The sequence below is a fragment of the Paroedura picta genome, chromosome 10 (genome assembly GCF_049243985.1).
Source record: "Paroedura picta isolate Pp20150507F chromosome 10, Ppicta_v3.0, whole genome shotgun sequence".
NCBI lineage: Eukaryota > Metazoa > Chordata > Lepidosauria > Squamata > Gekkonidae > Paroedura > Paroedura picta.
In genome coordinates this window covers 28,317,631-28,342,273 of record NC_135378.1, presented here as the reverse complement: position 1 = coordinate 28,342,273, position 24,643 = coordinate 28,317,631, and the positions used below count along the sequence as shown (strand labels likewise).

The 24,643-nt window shown below is 47.0% G+C and overlaps 1 protein-coding gene across 1 annotated transcript in view; it reads left to right on the top strand.

Annotated features, from left to right (window-relative positions):
- Window positions 1-2,658: 2,658 nt before the first annotated feature.
- Window positions 2,659-24,643, top strand: part of LOC143819821 (phospholipid-transporting ATPase VD-like) — a 38,253-nt gene continuing 16,268 nt past the window's right edge. Inside the window, exons 1-12 of the mRNA XM_077301861.1 lie at window positions 2,659-2,942; window positions 5,056-5,250; window positions 6,427-6,631; window positions 8,686-8,771; window positions 9,410-9,516; window positions 11,040-11,171; window positions 11,706-11,809; window positions 11,969-12,221; window positions 14,336-14,361; window positions 19,650-19,838; window positions 21,822-22,722; window positions 23,825-23,931. Coding sequence (XP_077157976.1) covers window positions 2,659-2,942; window positions 5,056-5,250; window positions 6,427-6,631; window positions 8,686-8,771; window positions 9,410-9,516; window positions 11,040-11,171; window positions 11,706-11,809; window positions 11,969-12,221; window positions 14,336-14,361; window positions 19,650-19,838; window positions 21,822-22,722; window positions 23,825-23,931 — 2,589 coding nt within the window. The remainder of the gene's footprint in view (window positions 2,943-5,055; window positions 5,251-6,426; window positions 6,632-8,685; window positions 8,772-9,409; window positions 9,517-11,039; window positions 11,172-11,705; window positions 11,810-11,968; window positions 12,222-14,335; window positions 14,362-19,649; window positions 19,839-21,821; window positions 22,723-23,824; window positions 23,932-24,643) is intronic.

Sequence of the window (24,643 nt, the reverse complement as noted above, 5' to 3'; positions counted from 1 at the left end):
ACGTGTGTGCAGAGGAGGCCAGACTCTTCTGCATCTCTTCACTGGATACAATGTGGGTCCAGCCCACCAGACTCCTTTGCACCTGCAACAGGAATGTGAGCATCGTGCTTTCTAGGAAGATGTGAAGGAGTCCTTTGGACTTTCCCCATCTGCGATTGAGTAAATCCAAAATTTAGATATTCGTATTTCGTGTGATTGTTCAGTCTGTCTGCATACTCGATGTATTAACTCAGTTACGTATCTCTATGATTCTGTGTTTCCTGGGTGTAATTTTGCCATGTGATGATGCGTGCTGCAGAATGGAACGTGCTCTGTGCCTTGGCACCGTAAGCAGAAATGATGCATACGGCCCTTGATTATCTCAGCCACGGATGTCTGCTCCCCTTCTCCCTCCTCTGCCTGCAAAAGAGCCAGCCTGATAAGCAAGACAGGCAAGATATGAGCCTGTAGTTTATCGTGTGCATTCCGAGGCTGCTTCTTTTTTTTCCGGGGCAGTCCCCAATTGTCTCCCCCCTCATTCCCTCAAAACAGCTCTGGGAAGTGGGTCAGGGAGCACAGTCCATTTCTGTTTCCTCCATTTCAGGCGAGAGAGTTAACCGCAGCTTCCCTTCCTGGCACGGAGCACTGCCTCCCACTTGGCTGACAGGATGATGCCATTATTGGCCTGGATCTGATGGACAGGAAGATATCGGAGGCCAGCTTTCATGGCAGAGCTGGGAATTCAGGGGAGAGGTTTCCCAAACCCAGGCCCAGCTCTAGGAGGGCTCTGGTCCTTTGAAACACCGAGTCATTGCCAGGTTGGAAATGTGCCTGGTAGGAACACTGCCCAGGTCGCCCAGGACAGATCTCAGAAGTAGGCATGTGCAGTTCAGACAGTCCCAAAGTACCTGAATCAACTTTGATTTGGACACTTTTGGGACAAATCTGGTCTGGATCCCACTTCTCCGTAAATTAAATTGTCTGGATCAGCTTTGACTAGCTCACCTAACCACAATCAGGACATGGTTCGGCCATGCACAGATTGGGCAGTTTAAAGGGGCCAAAATCTTCCTTTCCCCTGTATTCTGTGGTCTGAGGGGAAAAGGTGTTTGAGGTAGACGCACCAAGTCTCTGCAGTGTAGCTGCAGTAGCCTCTCCACAAATGAACCCCCACATTTCAAAAAGATTGGACCAGGGAATCCAATTCTACAGGCACCTGAAGAGGGTACCCCATCCAACCTTCATTGTTTTCAATGGTGAGGAGAAAAAAAGTATCTAAGATGATACTTCCTGTGAAACTAGCATGCTTTATCTAAAAGCAAAGAGTGTATTTGTTCCCATTTGCAAATTTCATGGAATATTTAATTGGTGAATTGGCTAAGGCTGCTTTAATCAGAGCCAAAGAAAATATTTCCGCAGAAAGACGGCTGACTTGAAGAAGGTTGTCCAATAATTTCATCCAGTTTCCTGGATTATTTGCATTAAAAGCTGGTTTGTAGTATAATACAATGTTTTGGAATTCGGTTTTGGTGTCACACCAATGTAGAGCCGATTCCTAGTTTAAAACACTGTAATATTCTCATGAAAGAGTGACAGCTTGTTATTTCCCCAATGTCAGAGAATACTTGGCTTTCTGTAATGAACCCATAACAATGACAACTTTGTGCCAAGTATTTTTAGACATCATGTACATCATGTGGCTGTTTTCGTTATGTGTTCCTTATTCTGTCTCTATCATGATGTACAGTAGAGCACTACTTTTAAAGAAGCACATCCTCTTACTGTTATCAGAAGGTAGTCCTGATCCTAATCTGATGGGAGTAGTGCATTTTGCTAGCACAGAATCAGAGAATCATAGAGTTGGAAGGGACCTCCAGGCTCATCCAGTCCAGCCCCCTGGGGGTAGATGCACCAAGTATCTGCAGTGTAGCTGCAGTAGCCTCTCCACAAAAGAAGTTTAAAAAAGATTGGACCACAGAGAATCCAATTTTTCAGGCACCTGAAGAGGGTACCCCATCCAACCTTCATTGTTTTCAATGGTGAGGAGAAAAAGAGAGAACAGAAAACCCATTTTTCCCTTGCCATTGGAAAGAACAGAAGTCTCCAATGGTTCCATCACTGCCACCAGCCAGATCACAGAATAGTCAGAAAGGGAACATTCCCCATAGACTTTCCTGGGGCCAGAGGTTGGTGCCAAATCAATGTGGATTCAGAGGCATCCAGGCCAAGGAAGGGGCTTCAGGGGCTTCAGATTTGGGCTGAAACTGTTCAGGCCAAATCGCAAAAGACCCCATTTCATTTTATTTTATTTCATTGCACATACCTAATCAGAAGCTCAGCAGAGTAAACTCTGACTAGTGTTTGGATGGGAGACCTCCAAGATATACTAGTCATGGCGTGGTGGCTGGCAATTGCAAAGCACATCCATGCGTCTCTTGCCTGGGAAATCCAACAGCGAGGAAAAAATGGGATTTAGGATGTAAGCAGAGCAAAACCCAAACAGATTGATCCCTAACTGAGCTCAGCTGCATAAGTAATAAGTTCAGAGTTTTCTAAACCCTTCCGAATGGTGGCTAGCTATTAGGTGCAAACTCGCTTTCAATCCTTGTGTTTCACTGAACCAAAAATGACAATTCCCTGTTGCTTTTAACATGTATTTGGATTTCAGAGTTCTGAAGCATGGCAGGGCCACTGCAGTGGGTCCGGTCTCGTTGGCGCCGCTTGTTAACCAGAAACAACAGAGTGAGTGCCAGGCTCACACGAGAACTTGCTTCTCCAAGATGCGAAGGGAGGCCCCAGCAGGCCAAAACACCCAGCAAGGACAGAATAGTCATACCATGCCTGGATCATTTTCAAGATGAATATGAAAAAGCATCAAAGCACTACAAGAAGAACAAAATTCGAACTACCAAATATACGTTCTTTACATTTATACCGAGAAATCTGTTTGAACAGTTTCACAGGTAAAGTTCAGTTCTGTGAAATTCTAATGAGACGGAGGGTTTTTTGTTTGTTCTAAGGATCGTGGTCTCAGATGTGAATTTACAGTCCACGCAGGACATGTGAAATAGTTCCCACGGCGTCGTTTTCTGGATCAGCGCTCCCTTTATGCCTCACATTTAGGAAGCAGGACTCAAGTACAAAATATGAAGTGACAATTGGTCCATAGTTTTGAGCCTACCAATGTGGCTATAGCTTCCTGGAGACTGTGGGGGCGGACGGTCACATTCAGGATGGGGCTCTTCCTCCTGACACACCTGGTGTAAGGAAGGGACGGAGCAAACTGCAGGTTGATTTGGCCTCTGGCAGGGGGAAGGGGTTATGGGCACCCTTTTCCTTTTTCTCGCTCTCTTACCATCTGCCTGAATTTCTTTATGCAAATCCTATTCACCTGGTCTTACCCCCAATAAGACTCTTCACCTAAAAGAAGTCACAAACTCTTCTCATTTCTCCCCTTCCCCTGCTACTGTTTTTTTTTTTTTTAATTTGACTCTCTGTCTATGCTTTTTCCCGACTCACTGGCCTTAATCACAAGGAGGTTATTCTTGGGGATGGTTTGTAGCTCAGTGGAAGAGCCTCTGCTTTGCATGCACAAGGTCCCTGGCTCAATCCCTGGCATCTCCAGCTAGAAAGGACCAAGCAGTAGGTGATGTGAAAGGCTTGCACCCGAAACCTTAGAGAGGGGTTGCCAGTCTGAATAGATCATCTTAGCCTTGATGGACCAATGGTCTCATTCAGGATAAGGCAGCTTCATGCCTGAGGAGACCTTGCTCATAGTCCATAGAATAATCACAGGTCCTGGAAGTGGGAGTGTCTGACTCCTCCCGTTCTAAGCCAGACAACAGGGGCAGTCAGCCCCTCAGCTTTGCTGTCCTCATAGACTCAGCTTTGTAGCTAGAGCTATAGGTTCTGCCAAGGCCAGGTCCCTTCTGTCTTCAGTTAAGTTAGAACTTCATAATAATGTAAATAAAGGAAGGGTTGTTATCATTTCAAAGGTCCCCTTCTCCTCCTTAGTCACCAACTGACTGACAATGGTCAAAATGGAGACACCATTTCATAACAATGTTATTCAGTACTTAGGAAACACATCAAATGAGTTCTTACGTACTTCAGCAGCGATGAAACCCCCTTTTTTGTTATTGCATACGCAGTAATGTTATAATGTCAGAAACACTCCAGATGCTATAGGGGAGAGGTGTGGAGAATCAAGAAACAGCATGAAAGCATGGTGTCAAAACTGGAAAGGAAAGGAAAGGAAAGGAAAGGAAAGGAAAGGAAAGGAAAGGAAAGGAAAGGAAAGGAAAGGAAAGGAAAGGAGGAAAGAAAGGAAAGGAAAGGGGAAAGGAAAGGAAAGGAAAGGAAAGGAAAGGAAAGGAAAGGAAAGGAAAGGAAAGGAAAGGAAAGGAAAGGAAAGGAGGAAAGAAAGGAAAGGAAAGGAGAAAGGAAAGGAAAGGAAAGGAAAGGAAAGGAAAGGAAAGGAAAGGAAAGGAAAGGAAAGGAAAGGAAAGGAAAGGAAAGGAAAGGAAAGGAAAGGAAAGGAATTAGTGGATTGCTCAGGGGACAGCCTGATGGGGTGGGTGTTCTTTCCCACAACATAAAAGGGTTTTACGCATCCACATCATGCCTACTTCACAGGGCTGCCCAGTCAATTCCATAATATCCCTCTTAGAGAATCCTTTCCAGGACCCCCCTCCTGCAGCCCTCTCCAAAGAACTGCTGATACAATGATTTTTACAGAAGAAAAAGTGCATTTCTTTATCTGGGACCTTGATACAGAAAAGTGGCTTGATACCATATGAATATATCAACATTCTGCATGATCGCTAAGTAATTTTCGAGGACAGCAAAGGGCAGAGACAGGCCCTCCCTCTCTTCACATTCCGCCATAATTTCATAGACACCTTCCCAATAGGTAATCAATCTGAAAGTTGTAATCATTTCCTTGAGTATCACTCCATCAATGTCAAAACCTAAAGTTAACTGCTGTTCTTTCACACGTGACGTATGCAGACGTTCCTCATCCACGGTTCATCAGCGGATCCCAACTTTATTGTCTGTTCTTTTGCTTTCTTTCAGAGTGGCCAATTTATATTTCCTATTTATAGTTATACTAAACTGGATTCCAGTGGTTGAGGCTTTTCAGAAGGAAATCACCATGCTACCTCTCCTGGTGGTACTCACTGTTATTGCCGTGAAAGATGCTGTGGAAGATTATGGGAAATATAAATTAGACAAAAAGATAAACAACTTATTGACTAAAGCCTACTGTAGGTAAGTCACTGAGGACTGGAACGGGATTGTTGTGTAGGGTTGCTGGCTCCCGGTTGGGAAACAAATGGGGATTTGGTAGCCTGAGGAGCTTTGATGAGAGGACAGACTGCAGTGGGGTATAATGCCACAGAGTCCATCTCCCAAAGTGGCCATTTTCTCCAGGTGAACTGATTTGTCATCTGGAGATCAACTGTAATCCCAAAGAATGTCCAGCCACTTCTCCCCTCACTGGAACCCAAAGGACCACCTATCCAGAAGCCTTTCTCAACTCTTTTGCCATTGAGAAGCCCCTGAAACCTTCTTCAAGCTTCAAGAAACCCCAGAAATGGCTAAATCATGCAGAATATATTTGGGAAGCATAACTGTGTACACACCCCTTGGGCCCCTACCCTTCCCACCTCTTCCAGGCCCATCACTGGCCATTGGAGGGGGTTGACATGACCATACAGAATTATAACACCCAATAATTATTTTAACAAATTTTAAAAATATGTACAAAATTGATTGACTCCCACACATTTAGGGAACCCTGCCAGGGCTGTTGAGAATCCCCAGGGCTTCACGAAACGCACAAACGCGCCGGCCCAGCCCTTTCCCCGCCCACGACGCAGCCAAGCTGGCCGGGGAGAGCCTGGGTGGGGGGGGGGCAGCCAGCTTCGCGGCCGGGGTAGGAGCTGGGTTCAGCTACTTCCCCAGCCGCGAAGCCGGGAAGCTGGACCGCGAGGGGCTGGGGAGAGCCCTCCTAGTGCCCGCTGTATTTCAATTACAGCGGGCTTAACTACTAGTTGACACATAAACTGCATGAGCTATATTATGGATGCTTTCTTAATTTGTATGGGAGGCATGTTGTATCACACATTCTGGAAGGCTGCATTGAAAAACTAGCTTGGGTTTGCACTTAAAGAGTTTTGCTGTTTCCTTGGCAAGGAACATGCTCAATCTTTTCTGAAAGCAAAAAATGCAATGCAAACATTAAGGATGAGCAGATTCTCGGTCAGCATTCTGTCCCTCTGTGTGCAATTGGTGTGATCGAGTCACAAAGGCATCCCCAGCTTCCAGAGGCAGAGAGTTTGATAGGTTTTATGGCATGTCAGAGTTATTTAGAATAGCATCCTTTCCCTTTGTTTACGTATTGGTTTTGAAAGGAAGCGCCTCCACCCCCCACCTGTTTTTCAGAAAGGAAAAAGCATACATAGACAAATTCTGGAAAAACATAACCGTTGGTGATATCATCCGATTGTCATGTAATGAAGAGATCCCTGCCGACATGGTGTTGATCTATTCCACGGATGCCGACGGAATCTGCCACCTGGAAACATCCAGCCTTGATGGACAGACCACTTTGAAACAGAGACAGGTGGTGAGAGGATTTGAAGACCAGGTATATCCTCCCCCCATCCATCTCTAATGCTTCATAACACCTCAGGGTGGCAGTCTGTGCTCATGGCCACAGCTGGAGACCCCTCTGGTGGAATAGTCTTCTTCTAAAGCAGATACAAAGGGTAACTTCAGTAAAATGTTGGATGTTTTGCTAGGCAGCAGTCCAGCGGGTGTTTTTATTTTTATTTTTTATGACTGGCCTATTTTTTCTCATTTGGCTAGTGAAAACGGAAACATCCCCACCCCCATTCAGTTCAGTCAGAACCGTGGGTCCTGGGTGTTTGGATTATGGGCAGCCCCTGTAGCTTTCCGGAATGCTGGATCGATTTTAGGTCCACTGCTGTTTTGGGTTTTTTGTTGTGTTTTATGGGGTTTAATCATGAGAGGTGGGGTATAGCATTTCAAGATGAACACACCTGAAGTGCAGAGGTGCCAGAGCTCAGTGGGAGAACATCTGGATCCAGGCTCAATCCTGGCATCACCAGTTTAAAAAGAGAGAATAGGTGATCTGAAAGACTTCTTCCTGGGACACTGGAGAGCTCCTGCCCATCACAGTAGTCAGCACTGACCCTGCTGGATCAGCCATCAGAGGAATTAGTTTGGTGTAGAGGCTAGGAAGGCGGACTTCTAACCTGGCGATCCAGGTTCGATTCTGCGCTCCCCCACATGCAGCCAGCTGCGTAACCTTGGGTTCGCCATGGCACTGATAAAGCAGTGATATCAGGGCTCTCTCAGCCTCACCCGCCTCACAGGGGGTCTGTTGTGCAGAGAGGAAAGGAAAGGCGACTGTAAGCTGCTTTGAGTCTCCTTTGGGTAGAGAAAAGCGGCATATAAGAACCAGCTCTTCTTCTTCTAATCAGAAGAAGGAGAAGAGCTGGTGTTTTGTACCCAAAGGAGTCTCCAAGGGGCTTTCCATTGTCTACCCGCCCTCTCCTTTGTGAGGTAGGTAAGGCTGAGAGAGCTCTCAGAGAACTGTGACTGGCCCATGGCCACCCATCTGGCTGCATGTGGAGGAGTGGAGAATCAAACCTGGTTCTCTGGATTAGACAGGCCTCCACTCTTAAGCACGACATCGGGCTGTCACCTTGTATAGTTCTGCTGAACCTTTTGCCCAAACATTGAGGGAACGTTTCTTGTGCCTTGAATAGAGGCTTAATGGAATGGGACTTACCTGCTGGTATCACTGACTTTCATGCCATGACAAGTTTTCACCGGCCCATTTCTGCCTGCCCTGGATGAAAGGAAAAGGATATTTCCATCGAAGGTGGCTTCATTCCTTCAACCCGACCAGCTTGCTGTGTCCACATTCACTTGGCCTGCTCTTTTGTCTTGGCAGAATCACTTTCTTTGCAAAGTTACTTTTATTGCTCTTGCACACATAGACAAATACCGCATCCAAAGAAACCCATCCAGTAACTTGCATCTGATACAGAGATACAGGGACAAGATCGCCGTATCGCAGCAGTACGGAGCACACAAAATGCACAACCAGTAAATGCACACCTAGTAAACAGAACTCTCCCAAAATGGAAACATGAACCACAAAACGGGGGGGGGGGGCAATGGAGGGAGGGGGGGGCTCGTTTTTTCAACTGAATTAAGGTAATCTTATTTGTTAATTCCTTGAGAGCTTCTGTAGGCCTTAATTTTACATGCCTCCTGGAAGAAGGAATTCTCTTTAGGGTGGAACAAAAAGCAAACCTAGCTGACATTACAAGAAAATGAATAAGTCCTTTTTGTTTGCATTGAGAATCTTCAGTGATAAATTAGCCCTGCTCTTCTGTTATGCTATTGCTGTTTTGGTCTGCATGTCTCTTCCTCCTAGAAATGCCCCATGCTCTTTTCAAAGGGGTCCTGATGCGAAGGGCATGAACCTTCGTAGCTTCTCAGCCCTGGAGTTAGTTACCTGTGCTTTTCCATCAGGTTACCATGCTGAGTAGTTTGACAGATGTAAAAGAGAGTTTGCAAAGAGCAGCCTCTACTGGCAAGAGAATTCATTCTTCCTTTCCGTTGCTCCAGTTCATGCCTGAGACCCTCCTTTGTGTGCCCATACAGGCTTCTGAAATTGATCCAGAAAAATTCACCAACAAAATAGAATGTGAGGCCCCTAACAATGACCTCAACAGCTTCCGTGGCTTTCTGTAAGTAATTGGGGGGAATCCACATTGTTCACTGTATCCCTTTCAAGGACTCTTATTGCATGGCAGGGGCTCATGGTAATTGTAGTACTGGAGAGGAACAGTTTCGCCAGCCCTGCCTTAAAGCGTTCATTTCAAACCAGGGCCAAGCAGCCAGCAATCCCCAGCCTTACCCTAACCCCCCCCCCCCCCAAGGCTGTGACCTACAGCTCCCAGTAGGGTTACCATCCAGCCAAATTCTGGTAAGGAGAAGCTGAACAGGTCTGGGGGCGTGTGAATACATGTCATGCCAATGCTGTTACATCACTTCTGGTACAAGCCCAGAATTGACTGACATCATCATAACAAGGTGAGGCTCTAAGAATCGCAAACCATAACCCCGACATGATGACATCACTTCCAGGGTCAGGCTAGATTTGACAAGGTCAGCGCAATGCCGATTTTTCCTCCCCCCGTTCTGTGGAATGGCAGCAGGGGATGAGGGGGTGCCAGTGGGGGGAGGCCAGAGAGCACTAGTTGCCACCAGGGGCAGCAGAGGGAAGAGGCTATGGAATGGTACTGGCTGGCTGATTGCATCGATCCATTCTGACTTTCCCAGGCAGGTAACTATCATAGCTGGCTTGTGTGTTCTGTCATTCCAGGGAGCTCGAGAATGAAGAGCGCATCGGCCTAAATAAAGAAAACTTACTCCTCCGAGGATGCACAGTCAGGAACACAGAAGCTGTGGTGGGCGTTGTGGTATACACAGGTCAGCATTGTGGGGCAGATACTGCTGAGCTGCAGACCAGGAAACAGTGGTGGTGCCACTGCAGCCATTGCAGACAGTGAATCCCACAAACAGAGAGGCATCTGGGTAGAAACAGTCAAATTCAGAGCACTGGCAAAATGGCAGTGCTGGGCAAGGCTACAGCAGCCTTTCTCCACTTCTTTACCCTTGCGAAACCCTTGAAACATTCCTCAGCCTTCGAGAAACCCCAGAAACAGTGTGATCATGCAGAATAGGGTTGTGAAACATAGCTGTTGACAGGCACACCCAGACCCCTCCCCTTCCCACCCCCTCCAGGCTCATCATTGGCCATTTGGGGAGGGAGGGCAGGTGGAAAGACCATATATTTGTTTTTAACAAGTAATTTTTTAAACAATTTAAAATATATATATTAAGAATTAATGAACTCCCACCCATTCAGGAAACCCTTTAAGGGCCCTCAAGAAACTCCAGGATGTTACAAAAGACCAATCGAGAAAGCCTGGCTAAGAGGGAAGTGCCTGCAGACCGCAGGGAGCTCTGGCTTCAGTGTCTGAAGGACATTTTGATCCCTCCCTATTTCGGGTGTCTTTGTCTAAGGGGGCGGGCAGTTGATTTGTGTCTCAGGTGCTGCACACCTCCACAGGTTTCTGCCCTCTGTTTTATTTCTTGATCGTATTTCAGGCAGAGATGATTGAGCTATAAGGTTACTGTGGTTCTCCAGGCTCTTCTCATATGGCCTTTCCATCATAACTGTGCAAGGAAGCAAATACACAACCACCATGTGCCTCACGTACGTTCTCCAAACAGTGTAATCCAATTGGAATTCAGCACTTTCCCATATTTGCCCTGCTCCCCACCCACCCCCAGTCTCATTGTGTACCATAGCTATCAGAAATCATCTGCACTGTGGATTTTCATCATTAGGATGTTCTCCCTTTGCTCCTGTCCCTTTCAAATTCAGGGTGCCATTCTGCTCATTGGTAAGCCCCGGGGATGAATATCACAAAATAGGGATGATTAGTCTTGACTTTGCTTAAATTTCACACAAGTATTTTTGATGTCTGTGGATTCCAAAGAAGGATCAAATATATGGTTGCCAGTTTGAGGCTACGAAACACATGGAGAGGGGTGGAGTTTAAGGAGGTCGGGATTTGGGGAAGGGGGACTTCAAAGAGATAAAAGAAGCTGGGCTTTTGCGCCCCTTTTTTTACTACCTGAAGGAGTTTCAAAGGGGCTTAAAATTGCCCACCCTTCCTCCCACCCACAACAGACCCCCTGTGAGGTAGGCAGGACTGAGAGAGCTCTGAGAGAAGTGTGACTGGCCCCAGGTCACTCAGCTGACTGCATGTGGAGAAGGAGTCAGGAATCAAACCCGGATCTCCACTACACAAACTTGGCTCTCAGTGCCCAATGCCATAGAGTCCCTCTACCCAAGTGGCCATTTTATTTGTGGGAATTGATCTTCCCCACCCCCCAGCCTGGCCAATGGCATGTCCAATCCCATGTTTTTTGTGTGTCCAAAGGTCATGAAACCAAAGCAATGTTGAACAACACAGGCCCCAGGCACAAGCGGAGCAAACTTGAGAAGAGGGTGAATGGGCATATCCTGTGGTGTATTTTACTCCTCTTGCTCTTGTGTTCTACATCAGCTGTAGGTAAGTTGCGTATGTCAGATGCCAGCTTCACATGCTTTCCTTCTGCCACTTGTTGGGACCTTTCTTGTCTTAACTGGAGAGGCCGGGGATTGAACTCTGTGTGAAGCAGGGGCCTTTCCCCTGAGTCACAGCCCCAGCCTCCTTCTGGTTCAAAGGTCTCGTGGGAGAGCAGTTGGCGGCGCCCTTTCTCGCCCCGGATCCCTCTGCGGAGTCACTGTCAGAATTCGGCTGCTCATCCCTGTTTGTCTGAGATGAGAAATGTTCTCCCTCTTCAACGTGTCATACCATTAAGCAGAGGAGGAACATTTCTGGAAACTGTGAAGCCATAGGAATAAACGGGATAAAAAAGCATTTTGTTTTGGAAAACTGATAATGAGGTGCAATTACTGAAAAATATATCAGAGGGATTGGTTTCCCTCTCCGTGTTCACAGGGTCGACTTTTCTGCTTTCTGAGCTTTCTGAGCTGGGCTAATGCCAAGGCCTTGGAGTGCAGGGTCTCGGGCTGACACTTTTCCTTTGTTTCCTTGTTATAGTTCACTGGTATCGGCTCAGCAGAATCAGCAACCCTTCAGAGACATTTAGCAGCCCATTATTAAGATCATTCACATTGTTATGGAGGCTGGTAGTTTTACTGCAGGTAATTTCACATCTCTGCCACTTGTTTGGGAATCTGAAGTCATCTAATTATTAGAGAGCTGATCCAGATGTTTTTTGAGGCAAATTTGAACTGGAACTGGCTTGGTGGATAAAGCTGTACTAAATTATTCTTTTCTTTCTTTCTTTTTTGCTTTCATAGGTCTGGATTCCAGTTTCTCTTTATGTTTCCATTGAATTTATGAAATTGGTGCAAATATCTTTCATAAAGACGGACAAAGACTTTAACAACAAGGAAGCAAATACAACGATCGATTGCCCAACATTGAATATTACTGAAGACCTTGGCCAGATCGAATACATATTTACCGATAAGACCGGGACGCTCACCGAGAATAAAATGCTTTTCCGGGAATGCTCCATAGGAGGCCAGAAATACACACATGAGGAAAACGGTAAATCTGAGAGAGAATGAGATAGCTGACGAGGTCGGGGCCCAGTTCTGTGTCACCCAAAGAGCGTGGCCCCGTCCTCTTTTTGCCCTCTCCACTGGAAACAACGGAGGTCCGACGTGGCACCCTCTTTCGGTAGCCATGGAACTGGGCTCCCTGGTCCCCTCGGTTGGAAACTTGAGGATGCTTTCTGGAGAGGCTTCATGCCTCTACCTCAAACAGCGCCGCCCCCCCCCCCCCGGACCACAGAATAGACAGGAAGAAATAATTTCCGACTAACTTTAATGGTGCAAAATCGCTTTCGATTCAGCTGAATCGATTGGGCTAAAGCCAAGCCAGAGAAGGTTGCTTTGGATCCATGCTGAATCAATTCACCCCAAATTCGAAAGGGTCCAAATTTCTTTTTTTTCCCCCATCTCTGTACTACAGTTCAACAGGGACAGCAATAAAGTAGAGACAAGGTAGATATTAGACCACTAGCCTTCCTAGGATGAGATCAAGTTACTCTGCGCCATCTGGGTGAGGGGTCAACAGGTTTACTCCAGTGTCAATAATGTGACAGTTATCCCAGGCTGTATCTTTAGTTATCCCTTGTGGCCCAGATGTCTCTTTTGTCTTGGTAATTGAAAGGAGAAGAAAGATACTATATGTAAGTTGTCCCCAACCCCGGTCCGGAGGCCAATACCGGCCCATAGATCAGTCGGTACAAGGCCGCGGCTCCTCCTCGTCTTCCTCCCCGGCTGCTGCCTCGGGGGCTGCCCTGCCACTCTGCCACCGGCTCACCTTTGGTGCTGCCCAGGGGCCACCATAGCTGGCAGCACCCGTGAGCGGGTGGCAGGAAGTCAGGGGCACCGGAGGGAAAGCAAGCGGAGCAGGGGCTCAGGCTGTGAGGTCCCTCAGCAAAAGACTACCCTCCCCAGGCCTCAGTAAAATTGTCAAGCGTTGACCGGTCCCCGGAGATAAAAAGGTTGGGGACCACTGCTATACGTCATACTGAGCTAGGAAAAGACAAGATTGTGACTGAGTTCAGGGAAGATTGTATTTTGGAGTCAGAAGGATATTGATTGATTTTAATGGAATTCTGTGAAGCTTCTCTGGGAGCAGGTCTTGCATCTTCCTGCCAAGGTCAGGGGATCCGCCATCCTCAGTGTTTCCCTCCCCCGGCCTCCTCTTGGCAGAGGGGGAGATACAAAACGTCACTATTGGACCAAGAGTGTGATGTCACTTCCTAGGAAAACTAGAGTTTCAGGCAATTCCCAAAATGTTATGATGTCATTACCAAATTTTCCAGGAATTGATTTCAGACTACAGGCGTGGTCAGATCCCTTTTTATTGTTGTTGAATTGCATGCAGACATAGCTCTCTGGTATTTGTTCAGATCTTAGTTTTTACCTGAAAATAGCTCTAATTGATTGCGATTCAAAATATTATTTTGGAAGGATGAATGAATCTGAATTAATTTGAAGCTTTTTTGTTAAGATTTTGGTCAGAATACACTCTCTCATATACATTCCTTTTCGTGGTTTGCTTCTCAGGGGAGTCTCTTCAAGGCTCATTACCATGTGGCCAATCAATTTCCCCTTGTACCCCCTCACAGATGGCATACCCCCCCCCCCCCCATGCCTGTGCCCCCAGACTCCTGCCAATGGCCAGGCCATGCCTGCCGACTCTGTCTCAGAAACAAGAAAGTTTTCTGCTACCACTTGGGGGGAAATGTACAAATTGAACGTTTTCTTTAGTCAACGCCACATTTTACTCTCTTTCTTTCCTGCTTTCCTTCTGCGTTTCTATTTAGCAAACAAAGCAAAGAAGAGCAGGAAAAATACAGAGATTTTGATGTCTTTTATGCATTGTATCAAATTTCTGTGAATTTTTCAACACCAAGCTACGGCTTACCCGGGCATCTGGTACATTCTGAGAACCCGAACTTCCCCTCGCTCTCTGTGACTTGCTTCTGGGTTAGCTGCTGGGTCCTAAGGGCAGTCCTGTTTCATAGCTAAATCAGTGGCCACTTATAATATTGACAAAGCTCCGTGGCCCCAGGGTAGAGATTTTAATTGCACATAAACTGTATGCCTTTTCTCTCTCTCTCTCTCTCTCTCTCCCTCTCTCTCCAGATGGCGAATTGTGCAATGAGGCCCAGGTAAGCACCCACCCTCCGGGATCCTTCCCAAGGAGGCAACTGGCCTTCTTCAACAGCCCCATTGTAAGAAACCCACAGATCTAATTCAGCCTTCTCCATTTCTTTTACTGTTAGAGGGGCAATGCCCGTTGCCCCCAGGGAAACAGCGGACGCTAGGTGCCCACCCGCACTGTGGCCTTCCTGGGGGCTGGCTACATGGCAAAAGCTTTTGCCCACCCCTCGACTCTTGAGGCCCTTCTCCGTGACTTGGAGGTCAGCTGTAGACTATAGAGATCAGCTCCCCAGAGGAAAATGGCTGCTTTGGAGGGGGAACTCTGCAATGAGAACTTATCTTGAGCCTCCCTCGTGGAGATGAAAGGCCTTGCTTGGGAGGGGGGAAGTCTGTGGCCCTGTGTCCAAGAGAGCTGGCCGAAGGCTGTGTCCTGGGCTTTGGCTGGAATTCCAAGTCACTTCCAGGCTACAGGGATCAGTCCCCCTGGAGCAAAAGGCTACTTGGGAGTGGGGACTCTCTGGCTTGGGACCCCACGGAGGCGCAGGGATGCCCGGCTCCCAATGGGAAACAAAGAGAAATGCTGAGGGGCAGCTACTGCTAATAACAGTGAACATCAAATAAGTCATAAACTTGTCACTATTTCTTCTTTCACTGAAAATATTTAATTGATAGTCCAATTTGGTTGAAGAAATGACAGACTTTGAGTCTTCACCTTTTACAGTTCAGTCCAATATCAAAGTCAATCAAAGGCAGTCGTGTATTACAAACAGGAAGCACAGACTGAGAAAGAATTTACTGCAGATTACTCAATGACTGCCTTAATGTCAGCTTCTCTTAGGTTTTCTGCCATTCAGAACTGCCTGAAGTATTCTTCAGGCTTCGAGAACCCCCAGAAGTGGGATCTCCAGGTCCCGGCTGAAGGCTAGGCTCCCTGCCGCTGTTCAGGGATGCCAGGCTCCAGGAGGGACCTGGAGAACCCGCAGAATCAAAGCTCCTCTCCAGCAATTGCCTTCGAGGGTTCCCCAGATTGCAAATGGCAAGCCTCACATGACTGACTCACGAGTAGAGATTTCCAGGGCAGAGGCTATTTCTGGATGCTCTGGGTCCCAGAGGGCCAGGAGGGGTCCCTTTCTGGGCCCCCCACAGCCCACCCTCAGAAGGTATGCAGAGGCTCTGCCAGGAGGTTACTCTAAGGTGTAACCTCTCCACCCCCCCCCCAAGAAAATAAAGAGGCTCCCTGCTTAGCTCCTCCCCCTCCCCCTTCAAGAAAAGAAAGAAAGAGGCTTGGCTCCCCCCCCCTTCTGAACTACCCTAACCACGTGCAGAAGACTTTCCTGTTTCAATGGGGGGGGGGGAGGAAGACTCGAGTTCAAAGCGATCTGAATTCAACAGGATTGACAATGGAATAAACAAAGTAAGTGCAGACTCTGCCCTACTGGGGGCAATTCCTTTTCCGTGATGGATGGGGATTCCTGCCTACAATATCCATTCACAATAAAGAGTAGCAGTGGTTGACTGGTGAGGAATTGATCCCACACACACACACACACTCACACACACACCCCGTTAAAAAAATGGCAAGTGAAATGAAGCACCAGGGCAGTAGGGTCTGCAGCTTCCCCGTGGGACCTCGGGATCCCCTGAGATGAGTTTCCCTGGAGAAAAGGGATGCTTTAGAGCAGCCAGTCCCCACCTCCTGAGGAGCTTCTCAGGAGCCATTCTCAGGCTCCAGGGCCCACTCTCCAACCAGGATACGACACCACATAGTGCCTGAGAGAACGGCTGGCTTGTATGTTTGCAAGGGCCCGTGGCTGCACGCAGCACATTTGACTGACGGACTGACAAACACAACATGAGCAGAGAAGAGGGACCATCTTTTTTTATCAGACAACAGGAAAGCCTGAGCCTTCTGACGTGCGGGGAAACCTTTTTGAAAGCCTCATGAAATCTTAGTGTAGAACATCTGGCCAACAGAAGCATGTGTGTTTGGCTTTGTTCTTGAACCCATGAAGTCAAGCACACACAAAGGAATGGATTCCATGATGGCCTTTTCTTCCTTCGCACAAAGACTGAACTTCCTAGCAATGAATGATGTAATCTATGACAACAAGGGTATTTGTTCGGTTCATTTGCCAGGTCCCCCATAGACCCTCTGGGCTCCTCCTCTCGCATGTCCCAGTCTGTGGCTCCCTTCAAATGTGCCAGGGCCACCCATGGGGCAGATGTCCCCCAGAGAGAATCCCTGCTGTAGGGGCGGACTCCACAGAAGTCGCTGCCGTCCTTAGGCTCCACCCCCAGATCTCTAGGCGTTTCCCAACCTGGAGCTGGCAACCCCACCCGCTGCTGCTGGCCAGGAGGGACCTTTGAAGCTTCATTCTGCTGCTGTGGTTCTCTGCACGTTCGAGAGAATGACAAGCTGGCAATCCAGGAGGGACAGCAGGCCAGGGAAACAATCTGCAGATCCTGCCCACCCACCAAATCTCTCTGTCCAGGATACACCAGCCCCTAGCAACTAGAGAATTACTCAAAAAACACACCCTCACCTTCCTTCACAGCACTTATAGAGCAGTTCTGACCCAGCAGTGATATCAGGGCTCTCTCAGCCTCACCTACCTCACAGGGGGTCTGTTGTGGGGAGAGGAAAGGGGAGATGACTGAAAGCCACCTTCAGATTACCAGCATTCCGCAGGGCCTGTAAAACGGAGCTCTTCTGCCAGGCCTACGGTGAGGCTGGGCGGTCAGGAGGATCAGGTCCCCCCCCCCCTGAAATCTGGCGGTAGAGAGTGAGCACTAGTTCCCTCCACCTCCCTGTAGCTGAGGTGGCGGAGACTCGATGATTACTATTGCCATCTATTGCTGTTATTGTTGTTATTGTTTAATTGGTTATTGTAATTTTATGTGACTGTTTTGGATTTTAAGGGAGGGGTTCTTATGTGAGCCGCCTCGAGCCTTCAGGGGGAGGCGGGATATAAATAAAATTACAATAATAATAATAATAATAATAGATTCCTGGTGGAGAAAAAAGTGGCATAATAACCAGCTCTTCCTCTTCCCCTCCCTTCTCCTCCTCCTCCTTCTCTTCCTCCTCCTTCTTCTACTTCTGCTCCTACTTCTGCTACTACTACTCCTTCTGCTGCTCCTTCTCCTCCACATCCTCCTTCTCCTCATCTTGGTAGAGAATAGTGGAGTAATAAACAGCTCTTCTTCTTCTTCTCCCTCTCCCTTCTCCTTCTGCTGCTTCTTCTCCTCCCTCCTCCTTCTCCTCCTCCTTCTGCTTCTACTTTTGCTACTCCTGCTGCTGCTGCTGCTGCTTGTTCTTTCTCCTCCTGGTAAAGAAAAACAGCACAATAACCAACTCTTCTTCTCCTCCTCTTCCACCTCTTTCTTCTTCATCTTCATGTTCTTTTTCATCTCCTTCTCTTTCTCTTTTGACTCTCATCCTTTTTCAACATCCCATGATTCTTGCGGCCTTTTCCTGCCTTCTTCAGGTCATTTTTATGTTATTTTTGTCCATTTCTTTCGATGTGATCTCTACCATACATGGAGGATCCTGTCTCCGCTGTGGGTTGGCCTGTTTTTGGTCTTGGGGCAATTCCTGTTAAATGCCGTCAGGGCTGTCCATGTTCCAAATGAGACTGTGGAGCAGCTCACCAAACTATTTTTCATCTGTCACAGGAATGTGAACATTGTGCTTTATAGGGAGATGTGACAGAACTCTTTTGACTCTCCCCAGCTTTGATTGTGGATTGAAAACTTAGATATTAATATTTAGGAGTCTTGCCCAAGCTGTCTAAATACATCTGAACTATATTTTTTAAAAATATTATATGCTTTCTGTGTGTAACACTACCATACAAATAATAATAATAATAATAATAATAATAATAATAATAATAATAATAATAATAATAATATAGGGTCCTCCTAGAGCCGTTCTATATTGGGACAATATGGTCCAAATTATATCATTTATCTTAAAGATACCATTGAACCCAGAAAATATAGAGATACAGAAGCCTTTATTGGCATAATGAACAACACAAGAAGGGAGATGCAAAGTAAAAAAATGTAAAAATCAAGCGGAGTGACTCAGTTTTGTTAAAAAACAGGAATTAATTCTAAAAACCTCACCTAAAATGGTGTGATACCGGTGGTTTGGGCAGGATCTTTGCTATCGAGTAATTTATTAACGATTACAGTTTCGTCACAGTGGAATTGAAGGGAGGATAGAATGTCAGATATCACATAGCGGTATAAAGAGAACCTGGGGCAAAACAAAATAATATGAGGGAGAAGATCAGGAAACATACAGCCATGAAATCACAGTCTCTCCGCTAAATGCATGCGGTTAAACCTCCCTAAGCGAACATTAGAAGGGGAAGAGTTCAGCCGAGCAAGCATGAAAGCTGTCCTGTCGGAGTAATCTTCAGTAATGCTAAGTTAGGGTGGGATAATAACTTTATATAATGGGATAATATTCCGTACATGGGGAGAGCAAGATGAAGATGTAAATGACAGTAAGGATTGATGTTTAATGTCCTCCAGTCTCCTTACTATGAACTTATAGATACTTTTCTCCTCAGGATTCATCAGAGTGTAAATCTAAGCCCAATGAGAGGAGTTTGTCAGGAAGTCTATGAGACCAATTGGAGTTGTGGGGATCACTTAACAGGGCAGCCAAAAGGTTCTTTGACTGCGCCCTAAAATGAAAATACATCACTGACTTTTTCCCAAAACCCAATCAGAGCAACTCTTTTCCTCTGCTGTCCTTAGCCAGACATGATTTTGGCAAAGACTGGGAAGAGAAGAACTCGCCAGACTTAGTTATTTGCTTTAATAACATCAATGAGACTTGCTTATTCATCCAATCAACATATATTCAGAAGAATAAAGATATGGAAAAGCCAGATGAAACTGGGAAGCAGGCACTCTCCAGAAGGAGGGGTTTCCTGGGGAAGATGGATCTAGATGTCGTTCCAGAACGGGTCGGTGTAGAGGGAGGGAGATGGTCAACACTGTGTGGGTGGCCGAGAGGTCGTCCTCGTGGAGGGTGGATTGTTATGGTTGAACCAGTTTCCTTTTGAAAAGGGATGCACCTTTTGATGGAGGAGGGGTTTGGTGCATGTTTTATCAATGGCTTTTGGGGAGGGCATCTTCTTGGACTTTGAGTGTCGGGTCTATGTCTCTTTTCGATATGAATGTATGGATTTTGGCAGCCGTTTTAAGACTATATTTCATGGTAATATCTTGCAAGATGTAGTTCATAAAAGAAACTAACTCTTATTTCTTTTTGAAGCAACAGGAGGCTACTGTTGTCCCAGACATAACGTTAATGCAGAAATTGAGTGGAATCTCTCGGAAACTCTATTCACGCTCTGCAGTGGAGTATATGTCCTCAAAGACAATGTACATCTCTGAGTTTTTCTTGTCCATCGCACTTTGCAATACCGTTGTCATTTCCTCATCTACAAAACCGAGTCAAAAGGTGAGGGGGGTGTGGGAAACCCGGGATCCTCTGCAGCGCTCCTTAGCCGGCTATCAAATCTGAACAGTCTTTTGGCCCTGGTGCCTTGTAGTTGCTTGTATGGAGAGAATACAAGGACTGTCTTTTCTCAACTATTCTCCTTCTCCTCTGTTCACTTGCCCTGTTTGCTTGTGGGCAAGAAATCACTACTGCAGTTGAACCACATGGGTGCGTGACTGTATCTGCAATGCACAGTCAGTAGCATTGTGCATGTGAGGAAGGGGGAAAGTCCCCCTTAGGTCTGTCTTCAGGGGAACCTTTATTTTCGGGACGCTGAGGATGGAGTGTGTTCACAAAAACCATTATCCTGCGGAAATCTAGCTTTGTTGATAAACTGCTTAGTTCTCCAAATTGCTCCACAGTGACAAGACCATATGAGATCCTATACTTTGCTACTTCTCTCCCATGTCTCTTAAAAGCCCCTTGGAGTTTAGACTCCCTCCCCCCTTTTTACTTTGTTAATAATCCATGTACTGTGAAGATCTTGAGAAACATTTTCTGTGCAATCCTGACCAGAGCTACACACTTTCAAGACACCTGAAAATAATGCATTAGAAGGATATAACTCTTGTTAGGACTGCACTGTCACTTTCTGAAATATTTATCCCCCATCTTAAAGCAGCTTGCCCTTCCAAGATTAGGAATATACGAAACACACTGCAACTCCATTCACATCCCCTACGTGCAAATGCCTGGAGCTGGAACCCCATGGGAAAGCCCTAGTGAAGAAAATTACTTCCTCAGACTTCCTAAATACACTGTCCCCTTACCCTCCTGAGGGAGCCCATTCCACCAGTGGGAGCCACTGTAGAGAAGGCCCTGGTAGGTGCCGAGCAGGACACTGTAAGCCAGCCTTTCTCAACCTTTTTACTGTCGAGACACCCCTGAAATAGTCTTCACATTTCGAGAAACCCCAGAAGCGGCACAACCGTGCAGAATATGGTTGGGGAGCATATCTGTGTACACTCCAATTGGAAGGCTGAGTCAACATGACCATATGTGGTCTTATCAAATGAGAAATGTTCAACACCATTATTATTAAAATATATGAAACATTAATTCACTCCCATCCCTTCACAATACCCTTCCAGGGCCATCAAGACACACCAGGCTTCATGAAACCATCGTTCAGAAAGCCTGCTGTATGGTGAGGAAAAAGCAGAAGATGGTCACCAGACGACCACAGCTACCATAGACCGAATATGCACAGGGCAGGAAGTCCAGGATGGGGCAGCAGGGCAGACCCGGTTGTGCATGACGCTGCCGCCACCCTAGCCCTGGCCCGGCACAGCATCCCAGAAGACCCATGGCAAGGGAAAGCGGAACTTTCCACATTCCCTGGTTTGCTGCGGGCAGCAGCGTGGGCTGGGTCAGGCCAGCGTGTGCATAACTGGCAGAGCTGGGCCTTTTGGCCCGGCCCTTCTCCCGACCTACGGTGTCCCTGCAGGGACACCGCACATAGCTGACGCGGGAGTCCCCCCACCCCCACCTTGGTGGGAGAACGCCATGCCGCTCCCTGCAACTGTGCGGTGGGGGCCCCATTCTGGGGTGTCTTCAAGGAAAGCACAGTGTTGATCCAGCTGACTGGTGGGAGAGCCAGTGAACCAAATGCAGTGGATGGAAGGCCAGCAGACTAACCTGCTGGGTCCACCCGTCCCCTTGAGCCCTGAAGCTGCTCTCGCAAGCTTGGATCTCAGCCTTGCCTGCCGTTCACCTTCAGCTAGTCCTGGCTCTGCCACCACAACACAGTTCCCAAGCTGCACTTTTAGTTCCCTTGTGGTTTCAGCACCAACAGAGCGCTTCTGGGTTCCATGCTGCAGGCCAAATTTAGCAACTTTGGCTCTGATCCGAAGGCTTGCCAATATTGTCTGCATTAAGAACATGGATTGTCCTGTTTATTTCTGTAACCATTGAATGGTTTGTTTTGAAATTGCTCTCTTGCAGAGGCTTTCGCCTTCACTCTGTGAATTACCTCCTGAAGCTGAACCTCTGGGTGACTTTACAAAGGTACTGGAGCGATCGTCCATCCAGAAAAATAGCTCTTCGCCAGTACCAAGTACAAGTTCCAAAGCATCACAATTTGAGAGCAAGAATGTTGGGCCAACAACAGGAGCACAATGTCTGTCCCCTTCGCCTGCTGACTCAGGGAGTCCTGATGAACCAAGGCGAATAAAACCGCTGGAAGTGCCCTCTATGAGCACTCCTCCACCATCATCTGAGGCATCTTCGCAAGATCAGCTGTGCTATGAGACAGAGAGCCAAATAGTGGGTTTCTCAGGAGCACAATGTCTGTCCCCTTCGCCTGCTGACTCAGGGAGTCCTGATGAACCAAGGCGAATAAAACCGCTGGAAGTGCCCTCTATGAGCACTCCTCCACCATCATCTGAGCCATCTTCGCAAGATCAGCTGTGCTATGAGGCAGAGAGCCAAATAGTGGGTTTCTCAGGAGCACAATGTCTGTCCCCTTCGCCTGCTGACTCAGAGAGCTCTGATGAAGCATCAGTGCAGTCGCTGGAAATGCCCTCCTTCAGCACTTTCCCACCATTACCTGAGCCGTCTTTCCAACATCGGCTGTGCTACGAGACAGAGAGCTCTGACGAGGCGGCCCTGGTCGAGGCTGCCCGAGCCTATTCTTGCATCCTGCAGTCCAGGAGTCCTGATCGGATCACAATAGAGTTTGAGCCCCTGGGAACGCTAGACTTCCAATTGCTGCACATCCTGCCTTTCGATGCCGTCCGGAAGAGGATGTCTGTGGTGGTGAGGCACCCTATCCTCAACCAGGTCGTTGTGTACACCAAAGGTGCAGACTCTGTGATCATGAATCTGCTACAAAAAGATCCCACAGGTACGGAGGACCCTTTGGCTGGCTTTCTAAAATGATGCATCCGTTTCATTTATTATCCTTTTTTTTAAGTGGCATATCTAGTGAATGAGGGATGTCTTGTGAGAAACAGCCCCTGGCGTTTTTAGTAACATCTAGTTTTAAATGGCATTTTGCATGGTGTCTCCTTCGTCTGTGAACCCTTGTTCCCAAGGCCAGCTGAAGGGTCTCTGCCCACCTAGAACAAATGGCCTAGGGGGGCCTCTTGTCAGAGAACCCAAACTGACCAGTGTAGCAACCTGCTGGGGGTGGGGGGGGGGCTAGCGGCTACATGGACCTGCATGCTCTTTTTATGTCACATTGTCAGCCATTTGCACTATGTGGCTGAATTTTAGCTGCCGCAATCGTTCTGTGGCTGGCTTCTCCTGTGACTAGTATTTTGTCACTGCCTCCCACCATGGCGTGTCTGAACCCCGACTGTGCCTGGAGACTCAGAAAGGTTGGGGGCCCCTGCTATAAATAACTGAGCAGTGATCCAGGAGAGCCCTCAGCAGAGGGGGCACTGCTCTTTCTCAGGTGCGCAGCCATGTGAAGTTTGTGTTCGCAAAACTGCGTAGGCATCTCATAGCACCAAGACGAATGGCCTTCATTTCAGTTGCCAGGTCTGACCCACTAAAGCCCATGGTGAAATAACTTTTCTTAAACTTTTAAAGCACAACCGGGCTCCTGGGTCACACTCTTCATTTCACCATAATCTCTCTACCGAGTGATGTGGAGGCAAGTCACACTTGCTGTCTGAAATGCTTCTGCAATTATAGACCAGGAATGGGTGTGGATTGCCCTTGCCCCATTGTCATTGATTTCTTTGGAGCTTCTGTGGGTTCCCTCTCTGATGAACTGTGCCCCATTGGCACAGTTGCTTCTCTCCCACCCCTTCTTGGCACATGGGAGTAACTACAAAGGCTCTGCTCACAGAAATATATTTGTTTTAAATTAGAAAAGTGCTCCAATCCATTTGACTTTAGGGGATTTAGAAGGATTTCTTGACCTAGTTTGCAAAAGCTATTAATACGATTAATACGATCCATGTATTACATCTGCATTTCCTTATTCCTTTAATCTTCAGGTGTTAGAAAAGTAGATGCGCGAAGGCAAAAAGTTCAGAAAAACACTCAAAAACATTTGGATGAATATGCCAGAAAAGGGCTGCGCACTCTCTGTGTCGCCACAAAGGTAAAATAAGAGTAGAAAGGGGAGGAAACAAGGGTTTTACTCATGCCAGGATAAGCCAGTGTATGTCTTAGGCAGGTCTGAACTTCTAATTTAGAGACCCTGCTGAGCAATAGGGGCATGCAGCTGGCTAATCCAAGCCAGGTATTTATTCAGACAGATTATTTTGCTTTTTTTTTCAGCTATCCAAAATAGCTGACCCTTAAAAGTGCTCTTGGTCCCTTAAATACTTACAGGGTAAACTCTCAGCTTTTACAAGGCGTTTAAAGTGACCACGAGCCCTTTAAAATGCCTTTGAAGTTCACTGACGCAGCTGTGGCTTGCGGACGACATTTAAATTTGTTAAGAAACGACATTTGCTTTAAAGGTTAAATGCCTTTTCCCCCTCCAATGGAAACAATGAATGATGGAGGTAACTTTTTAATAGGCTCATGGAATTGTTCCCCTGGTCCAATCTTTTTCATACTTGGGTGGGAGGGGGTTGGTGACTCTACCTCCGTATACAGGGGGCCTCCACATACTCCAGGTGTGGGGACCACTGACTATAATGGAGTTTCAAAAAATTGGGATTCCCAAATATTTACCAAATTCAAATATCATATCAGTATTGACATTTATGAATATCAGGAAATACCAATAGCTTTGACTTCAATAAACTTGAACCTGAAAAACGCCTCTTATGAACATCCGCAGCACAATCTCTGTGACAGGACCC